The sequence below is a fragment of the Galeopterus variegatus genome, unplaced genomic scaffold (assembly GCF_000696425.1).
Source record: "Galeopterus variegatus unplaced genomic scaffold, G_variegatus-3.0.2 Scaffold136, whole genome shotgun sequence".
Classification (NCBI taxonomy): Eukaryota; Metazoa; Chordata; class Mammalia; order Dermoptera; family Cynocephalidae; genus Galeopterus; species Galeopterus variegatus.
The window spans coordinates 835,864-851,665 of NW_007726247.1; the positions used below are offsets into that span (position 1 = coordinate 835,864).

A 15,802-nucleotide genomic window follows, 5' to 3' on the forward strand; every position below is an offset into this window, starting at 1 on the left:
AGTAGGAGGAGGGAGGGAGGAATTGGTGATGGGCCATAATAATCAACCACATTGTATATTGACAAAATAAAAATTTAAAGGAAAAAAAAAATAAAAATAAAAAATAAATCTATGGCCCTGACTTCCAGTTTGTGATTTCTTCTATATTACCACCCAAATAATAATAATCATTACTGCAGCTAAAAAATTTTTATTAGGGACAATAAGCCTTTACTAGAAATAGCTTTTCTTTTGCAATTAAAATACTGACACTGCCCTAAAAAAAACACTTCTCTAAAACTAAAGGTCTATTTTCTAATTATATGCTGTTAAATAAAAATTATAGGAGGCTGTTTTGGACTAAGTTCCTGCACCAGACCCCAACAGACCTAGCAGGGGTGATCCATTTTGAGTCACCCATGCTAAAAGTTCCACATCACCAAACCCATACTAAGTTGTAATCTGACCTTCCCAAAAATCAGGAGAGAGAGCGATAACAGCCAATTTCCCCAACAGACCAGTTTAAGTCTTCAGTAGGCATAACAATAATGAAGTTCCTCTGTTTTAATTCTTACACAAAAGTAACCTGAAGTAACCTGATGTTAAATAATCAGTTATTTTTCTATTGTTCTGTCCCCCATCCCCACCTTATAAGGAAATTTTCTTTGAAATGACCAATCTGCTTTTTGTTCTTTGTTTCTACTAACCAACCTCCTCTGCTCAGCTCATTGGAACTCTTATTCTATTTTATGGAATGAAGTGTTACCCGATTCTAGAATCTCAGTAAAGCCAATTGAGATCTTTAACTAAATTTGCTGTTATTTTGTCCTTTGACAATGCTTTTTAAAAAATACATACTGAAGCTGGCTGGTTAGCTCAGTTGATTAGAGTGCAGCCTTACCACTCCAAGGTCATGAGTTTGGATTCCTGTACTGGCCAGCCACCAAAAAAAGGAAAAAAAAGTGGATATTGATTCTAACAACTTTTAGGAAGGGCTAAAGATCCTGAGATCTACATCTCCACAAAGCAATTCACTTCTGACACTAGAGCTTTCCCAGAGAAAGAGGGGAAGAGGGTAGGGTTGGGGGTCGGGGGGGGGGGGAATCTCTAATAATAATGGAGAATTTTGTTGTTGTTGTTTTCAACTCATGAACTTCTAAATCTAAGATATTAAAATGTGTTTCTAAAATGCTGGTGAGGATGCAGAGAAAAGGGAACCTTCCTACATTGTTGGTGCGACTGTAAATTGGTACAGCCAATATGAAAAACAGTATGGAGGTTCCTCAACAACTATGGATAGAACTACGATACTATCCAGCAATTCTGCTGCTGGGTATATACCCAAAGGAATGGAAATCATTATGTCAAAGGGATACCTGCACCCCCATGTTTATTGCAGCTCTATTTACAATAGTCAAGAGTTGGAACCAATCTGAATGTCTATCGTCGGACAACTGGATGAAGTAAATGTGGTATATATTCACAATGGAATACTACTCTGCCATAAAAAAGAATGAAGTACTGCCATTCAGGTAACATAGATGAACTTAGAGAAAATCATGTTAAGTGAAATAAGGCACAGAAAGAGAAATATCATATGTTCTCACTCATAAGTGGGAGCTAAGAAATAAAAAAGAAAGATACAACAATCACAATACTACATTGAATTTTCAAAAGGAGAGAAAAGAACTGAGGTCACCAGAGGTGGGAAAGGGGGAGGGAAGGGTAAGGGATGAATTGGGAAAGGGACATGAAAAACAATTACATGTACAATCAACTGTGTTACAATAAAAAATAGATAAAAAGGGGGGAAATATCTGTTTCTAGTCTGTGGGGGTGGGGATGGTGGTGTAGTAAGGCTCTCCCTTAAATAGTTGATGATAAGGTTAATTATCAAAAAGTAAATTTTAGGGCTGCCCTGTTAGCTCAGTTGGTTAGAGCATGGCCTTATAACACGAAGGTCAAGGGTTTGGTTCCCCATACCAGCCAGCTGCCAAAAAAAATATTAAGTTTTAGCTTCCATATCTGCCATTTGTGGTGGAATCACCACCAAGATGTAGATTTTAGTAAAAACCCTTGCTGGGAAGACAATCATTCTGAACCCCCAGATACAGTAGAAAACATAGGGACCAAGATCCAGGAGAAAGGAGGAATTCCTCCTGATCAGCCAAGACTGATCTTTGCTGGCAAGCAACTGGAAGATGGACGTACTTTGTCTGACTGCAACATTCAGAAGGGGCCCGTGCTTCATCTTGTGATGAGACTTCATGGCAGTGCTAAGAAAAGGAAGAAGTCTTACACCACTCCCAAGAATAAGCATAAGAGAAAGAAGGTTAAGCTGGCTGTTTTGAAATTCTCTAAGGTGGATGAGAATGGCAAAATTAGTTGCCTTGTTGGGAGTGCCCTTCAGATGAATGCAGTGCTGGAGTTTTTATGGCCGGTCACTTTGACAGACATTATTATGGCAAATGTTGTCTGACATTGCTTCCACAAACCAGAATATATGTAGTTGTGTCTGAGTTAATAAAAGACATGAGGGGCTGCCTGGTTAGCTCAGTTGGTTAGAGCGTGGTGCTGATAACACCAAGGTCAAGGGTTTGAATCCCTTTATTGGCCAGTTACCAAAAAAAAAAAAAGACATGAACTAAAAAAAAATTGTTTAAAAATAGTGATGAACCACCCCCATGTGGCTGCTTCCCTGTACAAGCTGTTATCTAGTTTTAGAACAAAAGATTAAAAATCTGTCTCCTAATTATCCAGAATTTAACATTTCAATGATTAAAAAAAAAAAAAAAAAAGCAGGGCTAACTTTCTCAATGATATTTTTCTAGACAATAAAAAAAGTTGTACTCTAAGTTGTAATTCCCAGCTGCTGTTTCCATTTGTCCCTCCAAAAGCACTTTCCGTTCTCTACTCATCTCTACCTTGTACCATCTCACTCCATGCCCTGGGAGGCTGACATTCGTGAACTGCATTAAAAGATTTTCTTATCCTCTGGCCCATGACAATGGAGGATAGGAGGGCTGGAGCAGAGGGAGGTCAGGGTGTTCATTTCTTTGGCTTCTTTCTTGTCAGATTGCTTGTGTTGTTGCAGCTCCTAGTGGCTACTGCTGGGATGTTAACTGCTCTCCAGGGTACTGCTTACCTTAACTTCCTAAGCCTTTGTAAATAGATCCTTTAGCAAATTTGCAGTGCCATTTGTTTCCTGCTGAGATCCTGATTGATATGAAGATTATGTGTATACATTTTTTTCCATGGTTATTTTAATTTGGATGAAAACAAAAAAATAGCTCTTAATCACTTTCATTTTTCTTATCTTGACCCTGTTTCAAAAAAGGTCATTCACTATTGCTTTAAAATCATCCCAAGAGCAGAAACATGCCAAATGATGTTAAAAATACTGGCTTCCCTCTTTCAAGCCTAGACAGCAACCTAAGTGAAATGTTAAGTGAAATAGGACAGGCACAGAAAGAGAAATATCACATGTCCTCACTCATAAGTGGCAGCTAAGAAATAAAAAAGATATAATAAAGAATAATGAATGTATTTTGCATATTTTGAAAAGAAGAATGCATCAATCAGAAAGGCCATTGGTTAGCCTTGGAAACCAAGAAAAAAGGAGAGGCTGAGAGGCAAATGCTGGCAGGGCAATCTGAGGCCTGATTAGCGGACAGTGCCTTTGCAGACTTGAGTCAAGCATTCCCATCTCAGGGTCAAGGCCATGTTTTGGTTACAGATAAATGGCAAGCTAATATCTCAAGTCCATGGTCACCAGCAACTTTCTAATATGATTTATTTCTGCCTACATTCTACAATGAGAAAATCTGCTGTCTTCCTGAATGGAGTTATAAAAATAACTAAAATTACACTTTATGGTCATTTTAATGAGGTTCGTTAATTTTAGTCCACGCAGATGATTAACTTGCACTTGGAGTATTGACAAGATCAGATTTCTGTGCTTGCCACCATGAAGACTATGGTAAATTTAACTCCCTGACCTCATCTTTGAACAAATGAGTCTTTTTTTTTTTTTCCTACTCCAAACTTTTGCATAAGCCTACTGAAACCCTATTATAGAATAACCTTAATATTTTTAGGGCTACTTACAGAATAACATCTCTGAAGCGCATGTATCCATTCACAATGAGATAGGCACCAAATCGAAAACAACCAGCATAGGAAAAATACATAAATGCTTGTGAGATATTAAAAGTAATTCCGTAGATGTGTGCCTTCTGCACTGAATTCCTGAAAAGCAAGTTAGTATATTAAAAATAATCTCTTCAGCCTCCCTTAGCACTGTGTAGTGGAAAGAGCACAGCTTCTAAGTCTGGCTAACCTGGGTTTAAATTCTGCCTCTGGTTATATTAGTTTGGATAAATGACTTAACTTGTAAGCATCATTTTTCTGATTTGTACAGTGGAGATGATCAGCATAATGCATAATTGTTTTGAGAACTAAATAAAACAATATAAATGTCTAGCATAGTGCCTAGCTAGCTCATATTGGTTGCTCAAATGATATTATTATTACACGTTAATATCTGATGAATCAGATATTCCACCCCCATTATATAAATGTGGTGGTGGTTGTCAAAAATACCTAGGATGTCAAAGTTAGAACTAGTTGAATTATCTGAATGTGATTTCTTTAATACTATTTTATCTTGTCTCCTGTAACTAGTTGCAGTCTCTTACATCAAAATTCATGTCTCAGATTCGCAAAAGTTGGGTCACTGAAGTTTATACAGAAACACTCCAGAAGTCCATCCCCAAGCCAGATCCAACTGGTCCCATTTACAATTTGTTTGGCACTATTTCTAATTAGACCTCATGCTATACAATATTGGGCTTCTAAATCCTTCAAAAGAACCATAGTTTATTTACTATTATATTAGAAGAAAGGCATTTGGCAAGAAGAAAAATTCAAAGTATTACTGGTTTTGATGACAGAACTCATATGCTATGAGCATGGTATTATAATACTTCATAGCATATAATACTTAATAGCATTTACAGTGCTATTGAATCTTTAAATTATAACCAAATTAATAATTACCTTCAGCTATCTATTCTTCCTTAAATCTCTTTGAAGTTCCAAATAAACCATAATGTCATAGGAAATGGTGCATAAACATTTATATGTCAAACATCAAATGGGCAGAAAAATGCAGCAGCATGCTCTTTAGTATAAATGAAGTAAACAAAACTGAGATGGAATAAATTGAGAATGTCTAGGATCCTTGTTCAAATCTGCAAGTGTTCAAAACTATTGTTCCAGTCTATAAAGTTGTGATCTAAGTTGTATTCCATTTTGTTAACGTGAAAATATATTCATTCATAAAGGCCATAATGGAAACAAGGGGCAAATAGTTCCCCTAAGGGTTTGTTGAATTGCTCAAATGTGAACCAGTGAAACACGCTATGTGTCTTCGTCTTCAGAGTAGGTTGGATCTTGTTCAGAGAACAAATGGAATATGTCAAAAAGCAAGTCTGGAATATACCAAATAACAAGTCTCATCTTTGGCTCAGTCTGCACTCCCAAGAAAATGAGATTTGAGCAATTCCTTAAGAGAATGTTTATCCTGAATCAGCCAGGTGTGTTATTTATGTTGCCTGCACTAATGATTGTGCCTGCACACTTGTGCAATCCTCTGTGACTTTTAGCTCTTGGCGTCCTAATCTTATTGTTTTACAAGAGGTATAAACATCTAAACCTGTGGCCCAGTTGCATCAGAAAGCTACTTACTTTTTAGAGAGATAATTATCAAAAAAAAAGGTCATCCTTATATCATTGTTTGGAGCAGCAACGTTTTTATTATCTTTTGGAGACAGTAATTCAGCCTTAGGAAAGCACTAGGGTTGTAGTAGCAATCATGTGGTTCATTACCTGTAAGGCCCATACAATTTTTCGACATACATTGATTCAAATTTTCTTTCCTGGGTCAAAGACACAACTGTCCTGATATTTTCTATTGCCTCTGTTGCAATCTATAACATAGAACAGACCTTCATGAGAAGTGGTCCTTTTACTTCTGAAATAATGAAAAATATTAGCCCTGGGGCTCTGTCAAAAGTATCCCGACAGGTTTTAAATTCCTTCAATTAAAAGCAAAAGGCAAAATGTGTTCTTCAAGATCAGCTCAGTGACAAACTTGTCCCTCTGGTTGTGCTAAGTACACATATGGAAAGCAAGTCTTTGTATACCCAGGGAGGCTGGCCAGCTTAGGGCAGGAACAGTGGCCTGGGCACCAGTGGCCAGGCTCTATTCCCAGCCCTGCCACCAGGCAGTTTCGTGGCTGGCCTTAACTACAGCCCCTTCGTGGCCTGGCTTTCTTCACAGGGTAGGGTCCTAGGAGAAAGGATTAGGCTGTGATTTTTCAAGGGCCTATTGGAGGTGCCAGTTATTTCCTCCGTAAGGACACTCCTTAGAGAAGCTGTCCACCCATTACTGGGAAGGTTATGCCAACTGTTAACAACTAGAGACTGATTAAACCAGGGACAATCAGATTTGCTTTCCTGGCTGAGACAAGTGTCTGAACTGGGAGGCCTTGTGGAGTCTGATGTCACCATTTGGGGAACCAGAGAAGCTGGGGATCTTCTCCACCATCACACACTGTGAACAGCAAGGCCAAAACTAAAAACCCGAAATTGTTCGTTTTGTTTGCAATACTTCTCAGGTCTAACTGCCCTACTCTTGCCAAAATTCTGACAACTGTTACTGTTATAAACCATTTTTAATAGGTTAAGACTATTATCTTAACTAGATTAAAGATGTTTTCTTTCACATAACTTGTCTAATAAGTTTATTTTCATTCTATCTAACAGACCATTTTTCCTTCTGAAATGTGGGAAGCCACAGGGTTAAGGAAAGAAGGAAACAAAACTAAAGGGTATTTCTTCAGCCATTAGTGTGATACACAGAAGTAAGGGAAGCTATGCCCTAAATTAAGCACACAAGCAGCCAAGAGAATCTTCAAGAACTCTGGAGACCCAGGGGTCCCTAACTCTGAGAAATGTGTGCTGTCCTAGAGAGCTCCAACTCCAGGAGAGGATGAAGGGTGAAAACAAGAAGGAAGCATTCTGACTGAAACCTGGGGGTGATCCTAACACTGCCTAGCGCTGCCCCTGATGCCGGTTAAGAGAGGAGGGGAAAGAGTTTCATTAGATATAATTACATGCTTGGTTGGAATTCTGATCTCACCCCTTAATGCCACACCTCTGGAGCAAGTCACTCAATCTCTGACACTTTCTTCCCTGTATAGATGTCATCTGCCCACTCCTCTCATAACTGTAGTAAGGCACAGTTGGAGTAATGTTTGTGACAGCAAAGTGTGGTGCTGTAGAAACTATATCGCAATTTATATGCATTATCTGTTTCACCTCCTAATGTTTCAATAAAGGATGAAACATTTACGTTCATGTCTATAATCTGCACTTGAACATTTAAATTCAGGCACGGTGGTAAATAAAATGTTTATATTCTATGCCTTAATTTCTTCTTATTTGTAAAACAGGGGTGACATTTGTCCTAACAATGGCATCGAGATATGAAATAAAAGATGAAAAGCACTTTAAAAATTCAGAAATGCGGGCCGGCCTGAGGCTCACTCCAGAGAGTGCGGTGCTGATAACACCAAGGCCACAGGTTCGGATCCCATATAGGGATGGCCGGTTTGCTCACTGGGTGAGTGCGGTGCTGATAACACCAAGGCCACAGGTTCGGATCCCATATAGGGATGGCCGGTTTGCTCACTGGGTGAGTGCGGTGCTGATAACACCAAGGCCACAGGTTCGGATCCCATATAGGGATGGCCGGTTTGCTCACTGGGTGAGCGTGGTGCTGACAACACCAAGTCAAGGGTTAAGATCCCCTTACCGGTCACCTTTAAAAAAAAAAAACAAAATTCAGAAATGCTTTATAATAACCACGTGTTAAGTGCTTTCTATAGGCTTAAAGTTTTACACTAATCATTTTATATTGAAGTTCTAGGCATTATTAATTAACAGTAAAATATTTCATACACAACATTGACAATTATTAGCTGTAGTGAGCACATTTAATTATTAAAACATGTATATTGTGATAAGTAATTCAAATAAAACATCTAAAAACAACACTTATACTAACTGAAGCCTTATTTGACCTACCTTTCCAGCAGTTTCCAGTTCTTTCTTATCTCTTTTGGCATTTCCTGCCAACATTTTCATTTCAACAATTCCTGATATAGCAATAATTGGAACAACTGATAACAGCAAAAGGGTTAATTGCCAACCATAGATAAATGATATGATAATACCAGTTCCAAGATTAGCAGTATTCTGTGCAATTAAAGCCAACCTGGTTCCTGTGGCCTGAAAGAGAAAAAGAATACAGCAGCTGGATTTTAAATTCCAAATCCACGAGCTCCAGCCTCAAGCTTCTCTGGTCCAAAACTGAGGGTTCTGTGCCTGTGCTAACATCGCTCACGTTCTTTACAATAAACTCGACACCTGCACTTAACTCAGAGGCTTTCCAGGCTCTTTGTCATGCCTTTAAGCACGCATTCCTCTGGCTGCCCACACGACTTAACTCTATGAACAAGGAACCCACTGCTCTGCTTTGTGGACGGGTGGGGAGGGGGGGGGCATGCACTTTTTCATGAAGGCAACATTCAAAGAGGAAACTAATCCCAATGTACTCCTGTAATTTTAAAGAGCATTTGCTTCAAAAGTGTAACAGGATATAGGAAGAATAAGTTCCGGTGTTCTAGGGTGACTATAGCTAATAATATAGTATTGTATAGTTCAAGATAGCTAGGAAAGAGGATCTTGAATGTTATCACCACAAAGAAATTATAAATGTTTAGGTGATGAATATGCTAAGTAACCTGATTGGATCATTATACAATGTATGCATGTACTGAAACAACACACTGTATCCCATAAACAAGTAAAATTTTTAAGAAAAGAGGGAAATTTATGCATTTCCTAGAGACCACCTGTTACAAAGTGTACACATATCCACCACAAAGCACGTATAAGGATGAATTCGTGTTGGTACAGCTCAGAAAACGTGGGTCATTGTGGTGGACATTGCAGTTGACTGCCTGGTGTCCATCCTCCCCTCTCCTCCACTGTGTGGAAGCAGCGAGTTTCAGAGTCACCAACCTCAGCTTCAAAGGTGGGGCACAGCCTTGCCCTGGGGACCATCACTGGATCAGGGTTGGGCATGTGACCCAAATGAGCCCAAATCAGATTGAAGGGAAGGAAGGGCTTTTGTGTGGGGGCTGAGGTACAGGCGTGCACTCTTTCACTGTCTGGGAAACAAGGAAGCTTGTAGCTGTTGTTGCTACTGGCAGCCATCCTATGACGACAGGGGAACAAGCCTTGAGATGAAGCCAAGGCTGAGGATGGAAGCTAGAGCCACACAGACAGAAACTAGTGATTTCTGAGCCAGTGGATCTACCAACCCCGAAGTCTAAGAACCTCTCTTTTATTGTGTAGGCCGGTTTGAGTCGGGTTTTCTGCTGTTTTTAGCTGAAAGCATCTTAAGGGATGCAGCTATGACATATGTTTATTCAAACCAAGTTAAAGAAAAATAATAGTAGAGTGCAGTCTACATACTCCTTGGACTTGGGCGGCATCTGTGGCAAGTCTTGTAGAAAGTGCACCAGTATTGTTTTTATGATCATCAAACCAGCTCATGTCCTACGGCACAAAACACACCTCTAAATTAGTTCAAAATTAAAACAATCAAAGAAATCAGATGAAACCTCCCAAATCTCCAAAGCTGAGGAAGTAACTAAACTTGCGTGGTGAAGTTCAGGGGAGACCTCACATGCATTGTAGAGGCTGGCCCTGCTCTGAGCACACCCCCCTCCAGAGTCCACCAGGACCCAGCTCCTGGGCCATTCTGCGGTGACAGGAAGAACGTCTCTGGCCTGGGGTGGGAGCAGGGTGCATTGAGTGGCAGCCATGCTCCCCAACAGCTTTGCCTGAGGTTGGGGACCCTCGTGGGCGTTCTATCCACTCCATCATCACAACTTGCACTACAGACACTTCTGCCCTGATATGGTGTTTTCTCCATAAAGGACAGTGGAGCTGTGTTGTACATGCTTTTCTGGTAAATTCTAGACAGGCGAAAATGAGACCTGGCTTCTCAGCATGCTTTTGTTTTATTAAACAAAGTTTAAAAGAGTGTGTCATAGATTTTTTTTTTTTTTTTTTGCAACTGGTCAGTACAGGGATCTGAACCCTTGATGTTGGTGTTATAACACCATGTTCTTTTTTTTTTTTTGTCTTTTGTCTTTTTCCGTGTCCGGCAACGGATCGCAACCCTCAGTGTTGCCCCCGTACCGGACCGGGGACCGGCAACGGGATTGCAACCCTCGGCGTTGCCCCCGCGCCTCGCTCAGCCAGTGAGCGGGAACCGGTCTGTATGTGGGATCCGAACCCTCGGGCGGGAGCGCCGCAGCGCTTCCCAAGCGGCGCACTTATCCAGTGCGCCACCGGGCCGGCCCTATAACACCATGTTCTAATCAACTGAGCTCATCGGCCATCCCTGTGTCTTGATTTGATTTTAATTATAAGCTACTCATCCACAGCATCTTTCACTTTCGTATAAAATAATTTTCCCAGGCTGGCCAGTTAGCTTGGTTACACCAAGGTCAAGGGTTCGGATCCCCATAATGGCTAGCTGCCAAAAATAAATAAATAAATAATTTTCCCTATATAAGAGAATTTAAAAGATACTAAAAAAAGGTTTGTAAACATATTTGCTCAAAATATACTATCTGCTCTGTGCCCTTTTGTGAACAGGAATGTATTAAATCCTGTCAACTGGATGAATACTACCCTGGCCCTCTCTTAGGCCTTCTCTATAAAAATAAGAATTCATGTGCACATTTTCCCACATGTCCTGCACTAGAACATGAACTTATCAAGGAAGGAGATAACAGATTTTATAGTCCTAGCTACCAGCACACTGTCTGGTACATAGTAACTAATATTTGAATGAATTAACACATGAATTGATGTAAAAACAGAGCTCAAATAAGACAGGAACAAAACTCAATTATCAACATTTGGGAAAATCTACAGTTAGTGTGGTTGTGGTGCACAAACATGAATGCTACCAACTACCTTTTTTTGCTTAAAGGTATCCTGGAGTCTGAAAGCATTCACCAGGGCCTACGTAGGATCCAGAGAAGACACACAAGTCCTTGAAATGATAGTGATCACATGGATAGAGAAAGGTACAGAATAAGCCAAAAAAGCTACCGAAATTAAGCCTAATTTTCACTTCCATGAAAACCCTGAGAGGTCTTTGGACAATTTGCGGGACCGTGACCAATCCTTGCATGAATACGCGGGGGGGGGGGGGGAAGTGCACATCCTCATACCAATAAGAAAAGGAATAGACTTAAAATGAAAGAAATCTGAAAAACCCTAAGGCATTCTCCAGTACACCCACCTACCTGTCTTAGCATTGCTTTAAAAGCCAGGGACCGCAGCCTTGTGGTGAGGATCTCGCCAGCTTTCCCGAATGTGAAGCCCTGGTTGAGAAAAATGGCCATTGTCCTTTGTGATCATCACTAGTATTCTGACACATGTGCATATATTCACGTTGATTTCACATTATTTCTGTTAATCAACTATTCAAGTAACGAAAATCTAGGACCAAATACTAATTCAGAGTCCCAACTTAAAATTCACATACTGCAGAATCATTACTATGCATTAGAATCACAAGACCCAAAACCTTAAAAGTGTCCAGTACTGGCTTCTTAACTATTCTAAGTAGGTTTATTTTTCAAAACTTTCAAGGACAACATCTCAGTGACAAAGATAGTGTATTTAACTACAATTCTGTGTGTTCCTAAGACTTTCAGTAAAACAGTTGAAAACAGAAGTAACAAAATTCTACACAGGGATACATTTTGGTGCACTAAAGGGAGGGTGTCCTTAGAATCAAGCTCCAGATGAGTTTGCTGTTTCCCTGTCTGTCATAGCTCCACTTGCACTCACATCTTCCTCCTTGAGATTTTTTGTCCTTCTAATTCCTACATCCAAACTGGACAGTAGCCCAGATGTCCAGAGCTGGGCTTGCTTCTGGAGCACCTGGGATGGGTGGGCCTCCAGCCATGCGGTAAGTGCTGGGATGGGCATGCTCAGAGGACACGCTGGGGAGTAACACTGGAACTCTTTACTAAGCCAGGAGGATGGGCAACAATGCGCAGGCCAAGTCTGCCCCAGGTGTTCCTCCTACAGCACCAGCCTGCCCTCAGCTCCTTCCATGGCCGGCAGAGTGCTACTGGCACCTCGGTTCTATGCACCAGCCCACTGCAGTGCCTGGAACACATTTTCGTAACTAGCTCTACCCCCTAACATGGCAGGGCTTGGGGCTGGATCAGATTACTGAGTTGCCATTAGCAGGGCAATGATTTCTCAATAAAAAGCTTGGCTTACTTTTACCATTGGTTCAACAATGATTACAAGAGAAGCATGTCGGGCGTGACTAGAATATGTATTTTGCTGATTTAATGATTTGTATTTGAAATGCCTGTGTGGTGTCCACTGGGTTAATGAGGTAAAAGAAATTTGGTAAAGTTCTAAGTAGGTAGGAAAGCACAATTAGAGCAAATTTGACTGGTTCATTTTGGCCAGGTCTACAATATCTAAATGCAAAATGTATGTTCTTTCAAATAGCTCATTGATGAAGCAGGAAAAGATCATAGAAGTTACTTGATACCGTGTAAAGAGTAACAACCAAAAGAGAATGCTATTGTCCTGAGTTTTCCAGTTTGCAAGCAGTTGAATTTAAGTGGTTCTTATGTTCTCTCGTGAACTCAACTCTCTTTTTACCTTGGTAATGAATGTTTGCGAAGGGCCACCTTGTAACATAGTATAATTTAGCACACAGGGAAGTCACAGTTCCTCCTGTTAAGGAGTCTGCCGTCTGAAAGAGCCTTGTAGGGCTGGCCAGTTAGCTCAGTCGGATAAAAGAGTGCCAATTGTGTTTGCAATTCATTTCGGTCTAAGTATTCGGAAGCTCCATTAGGTATTTTGGGTTTTGCATTTATTTATTTGTTTATTTTTGGTGGCTGGCCAGTACAGGGCTTGAACCCTGAACCTTGGTGTTATCAGCTCCATGCTATAACCAACTGAGCTAACTGACCAGCCCCTCCATTAGGTTTTAATTAATTTCTCGAATTATAGACTTGATGAGATGGGCAAATCATGGGTACCTACCTGAAGGAAGAAAGTGAAAAAAGAAATAATTCCCAGACCTAAAAAAAGCAACGAGAACATGTTGCACTTCTGCTGCTTCACTGCATCATCCCCTGGTCCAAAAATCTGCAAAAGAACGTTCAAAATGCCCGCTCGCATTACGCCATCCATCCTTGTTTATTCCCCTGTAAAGAATAGCTTGAGTGTCATATTTCTAAAATTAAGCTTTGAATATGTGGGTTTTTTGGTGGTAAAATATACGTAACAAAATTTACTGTTTTCACTATTTTTAGGTGTACAATTCTAGTGACATTAATTACATTCACCTCATGTGCAATCTTCCCCACCACCCATTCCAGAATTTTTTATTTTCCTCAAATGAAATTTTGTACCCACTAAACAATGACTCTGCAGTGCCCCCTCCCCAGCCCCTGGTAACCTCTATTCTAGTTTCTGGCCCTGTGAGGTTGAGGACTATATGGTTACTAACACGGGCTGAAACACTGCATACGGATTGTGGGTGGCTGCTCGTGTAAGAGTTTGTTCCTCGTACTCTGCTCCTCCTGTTCCCTCTGCCTGTCTCCTTCCTGCCCCATGCCCAGGCCTCCACCCCTCATTCCATCGGGCCTCTACCCAGAGAGGCCTCCCCTAACCATCCTGCCTGAAACCCCCATCTCCCACCCCTCTATTTCCCTATCTTGCTTTTAAAATACTTGTTATCCCTTGACACATTACACATTTGTCTTTTTGTTTGTGTGTTGTGTGTCTGCCCCGATAGAAAGTATACTGTTTGAGGGCACGACTTGGTTTATTTTGCATACCACTATATCTTCAGTGCCTAGAATGGCACTTGATATACAGGAGATTCTCCAAAATATAAACGCAGTCCACATAGCTCTTGAATTGCGAGGGAAGCCTGGCCAGTTAGCTCAGTTGGTTAGAGCACAGCCTTACAACACTAAGGTCATAAGTCCGTATCCCCCTAAGAGCCAGCCACCAAAAAATTTTTAAAAAGGAATTGCAGAGGAGCTGTGGATTGCTTTATTCTGAAATTTAAAAAGATTTGGAGAGTCCTTTCTAATTTATTCATTTTGGGGGCTTGTGGTCTTAATCATAAACCAATGTCCACTGTCAAAGAATAATAAACGTTTACGCGATGGAGGATAATTCATCCAATAGTTATACAATATAAAGTCTGGATTTGATGGAGACTTAGATTTCTGAAAACTACTTATAAAATCTCCCAATGAATTTAATGACTGGATAGTATGAGTTTTCTTTCTTAGTCTGAAACTCTCCAAGTCTTGGGAGGATCACTAAAATAGTAATGTTGTAACTATCACTTTTTGAATATTTACTATGAGGCAGACACTCTTAAATGCTTTCCATATAGTTACCTATATCATGTTTTAATCATCAGCCATCCTATGAGGTAGGTTTACTTTATAGATGAAGAAACTGAGGTACAGAGAGGAAAAGCATCTTGCCCCCAAGACTGCAGAGCTTTTCAATGGAGAGGCCAGTCTATTCCCAGAGCCTGGACTCTTATTAAACACTATGCCTTGAACTCTCCCTCCCCTCTACCCTACTCCCACCTCCCTGTGAGACATGGCCCGGCTCCTCTCCACAAACAGGATGGGGTTATTTTCCGACACCAGTATCATCCAAAGAAGACAGCTAATTAGAAGGCCTTCTTTAGTGATTTCACATTTTATAATTCACTAATATCATAACCTGCAATGGTTCAAAGGCTACTTTTCTTTTCTCTCTCAGTTTTCCTGAAAATGGAATTAAGAACTTTGGCTTGGTTTAATTTGAGGTTGCTTAACCCCAGAATGGAGCCAGTTGGTGAGGTTGGGGCGAGGAGCAGTTGATGATTTAATTCAAGCTGTTATGCGATGCTTTCAAACTTACCGCCATCATCTCAGAGAAGATGACTGAAAATGCTGGCTGCAGTGCCCCGTTTACAATGGCACAGACTGTTCCCACCACAAAGTAGGGCCATTCTGTTTTATTCAGTTTCAGGACCTTCAGGAAAGACACTGGTGGCACATTTGCATCCTAGAACATATAAATATCAGGACAAACTGGCATTGACACAACAGTTACCGGAGTTTGCAGCCATAAAAAAAGCATGGTGTTGTCCTCCAGGAACTTCCAAGCTAAGTGGACAGAATGACCAGCAAACTACTAGAGAGTAGGACAGCCTGTTACAAAATGTTAACAACGTCCACTGATTACAGAGCACAGGCCGAGTATGAGTTGTTCACCCAAGAAGCAGTCTTTATGGTCTGACCAGGCCATCTCTATTTTAGCCTTGGCAGATTGAGAGGTAGCAGGATCTGGGCACAAAATGCCCCAGAATCCAAGTGCCAGCTCTGGACTGACACTACCCTGTGTCAGAATGACAGTCATGGCTGGGCCACATGAGCTGAGCTGCAGTTTTCTCTTCCACTGTATGATGCTGCAGTCCTACCTCTCTCACAGGGATGATGTAAAGGGCGAGATGAGACAACGCATGTCACTAGATGGATAAACGTCCTTACAAGTGTAGGATACCATTGCTAACCAGAGAACATGGGTGTGGTCTCCTCCCCAGAGCCCTGCCCAGT

General features: G+C 40.8%; 1 protein-coding gene, 1 non-coding gene and 1 pseudogene across 4 annotated transcripts in view; 2 read left to right on the forward strand and 1 right to left on the reverse strand.

Moving 5' to 3' along the window:
- The window catches only part of ABCB4 (ATP-binding cassette, sub-family B (MDR/TAP), member 4), a 60,656-nt gene that overhangs the window by 11,562 nt on the left and 33,292 nt on the right, over positions 1-15,802 (reverse strand). For 2 of the 3 annotated variants that reach the window (XM_008589402.1, XM_008589395.1), the window contains exons 16-22: positions 15,105-15,251; positions 13,212-13,316; positions 11,438-11,515; positions 9,585-9,668; positions 8,130-8,333; positions 5,869-5,969; positions 4,087-4,227 (exon numbers count right to left, since the gene is read on the reverse strand). In XM_008589402.1, coding sequence (XP_008587624.1) covers positions 4,087-4,227; positions 5,869-5,969; positions 8,130-8,333; positions 9,585-9,668; positions 11,438-11,515; positions 13,212-13,316; positions 15,105-15,251 — 860 coding nt within the window. The remainder of the gene's footprint in view (positions 1-4,086; positions 4,228-5,868; positions 5,970-8,129; positions 8,334-9,584; positions 9,669-11,437; positions 11,516-13,211; positions 13,317-15,104; positions 15,252-15,802) is intronic. The other variant, XM_008589410.1, reaches the window with a different exon arrangement.
- LOC103604832 lies at positions 2,034-2,488 on the forward strand (annotated as a pseudogene).
- TRNAI-GAU lies at positions 2,522-2,596 on the forward strand. Its single transcript has one exon. It is a non-coding gene; the product is annotated as a tRNA-Ile (tRNA).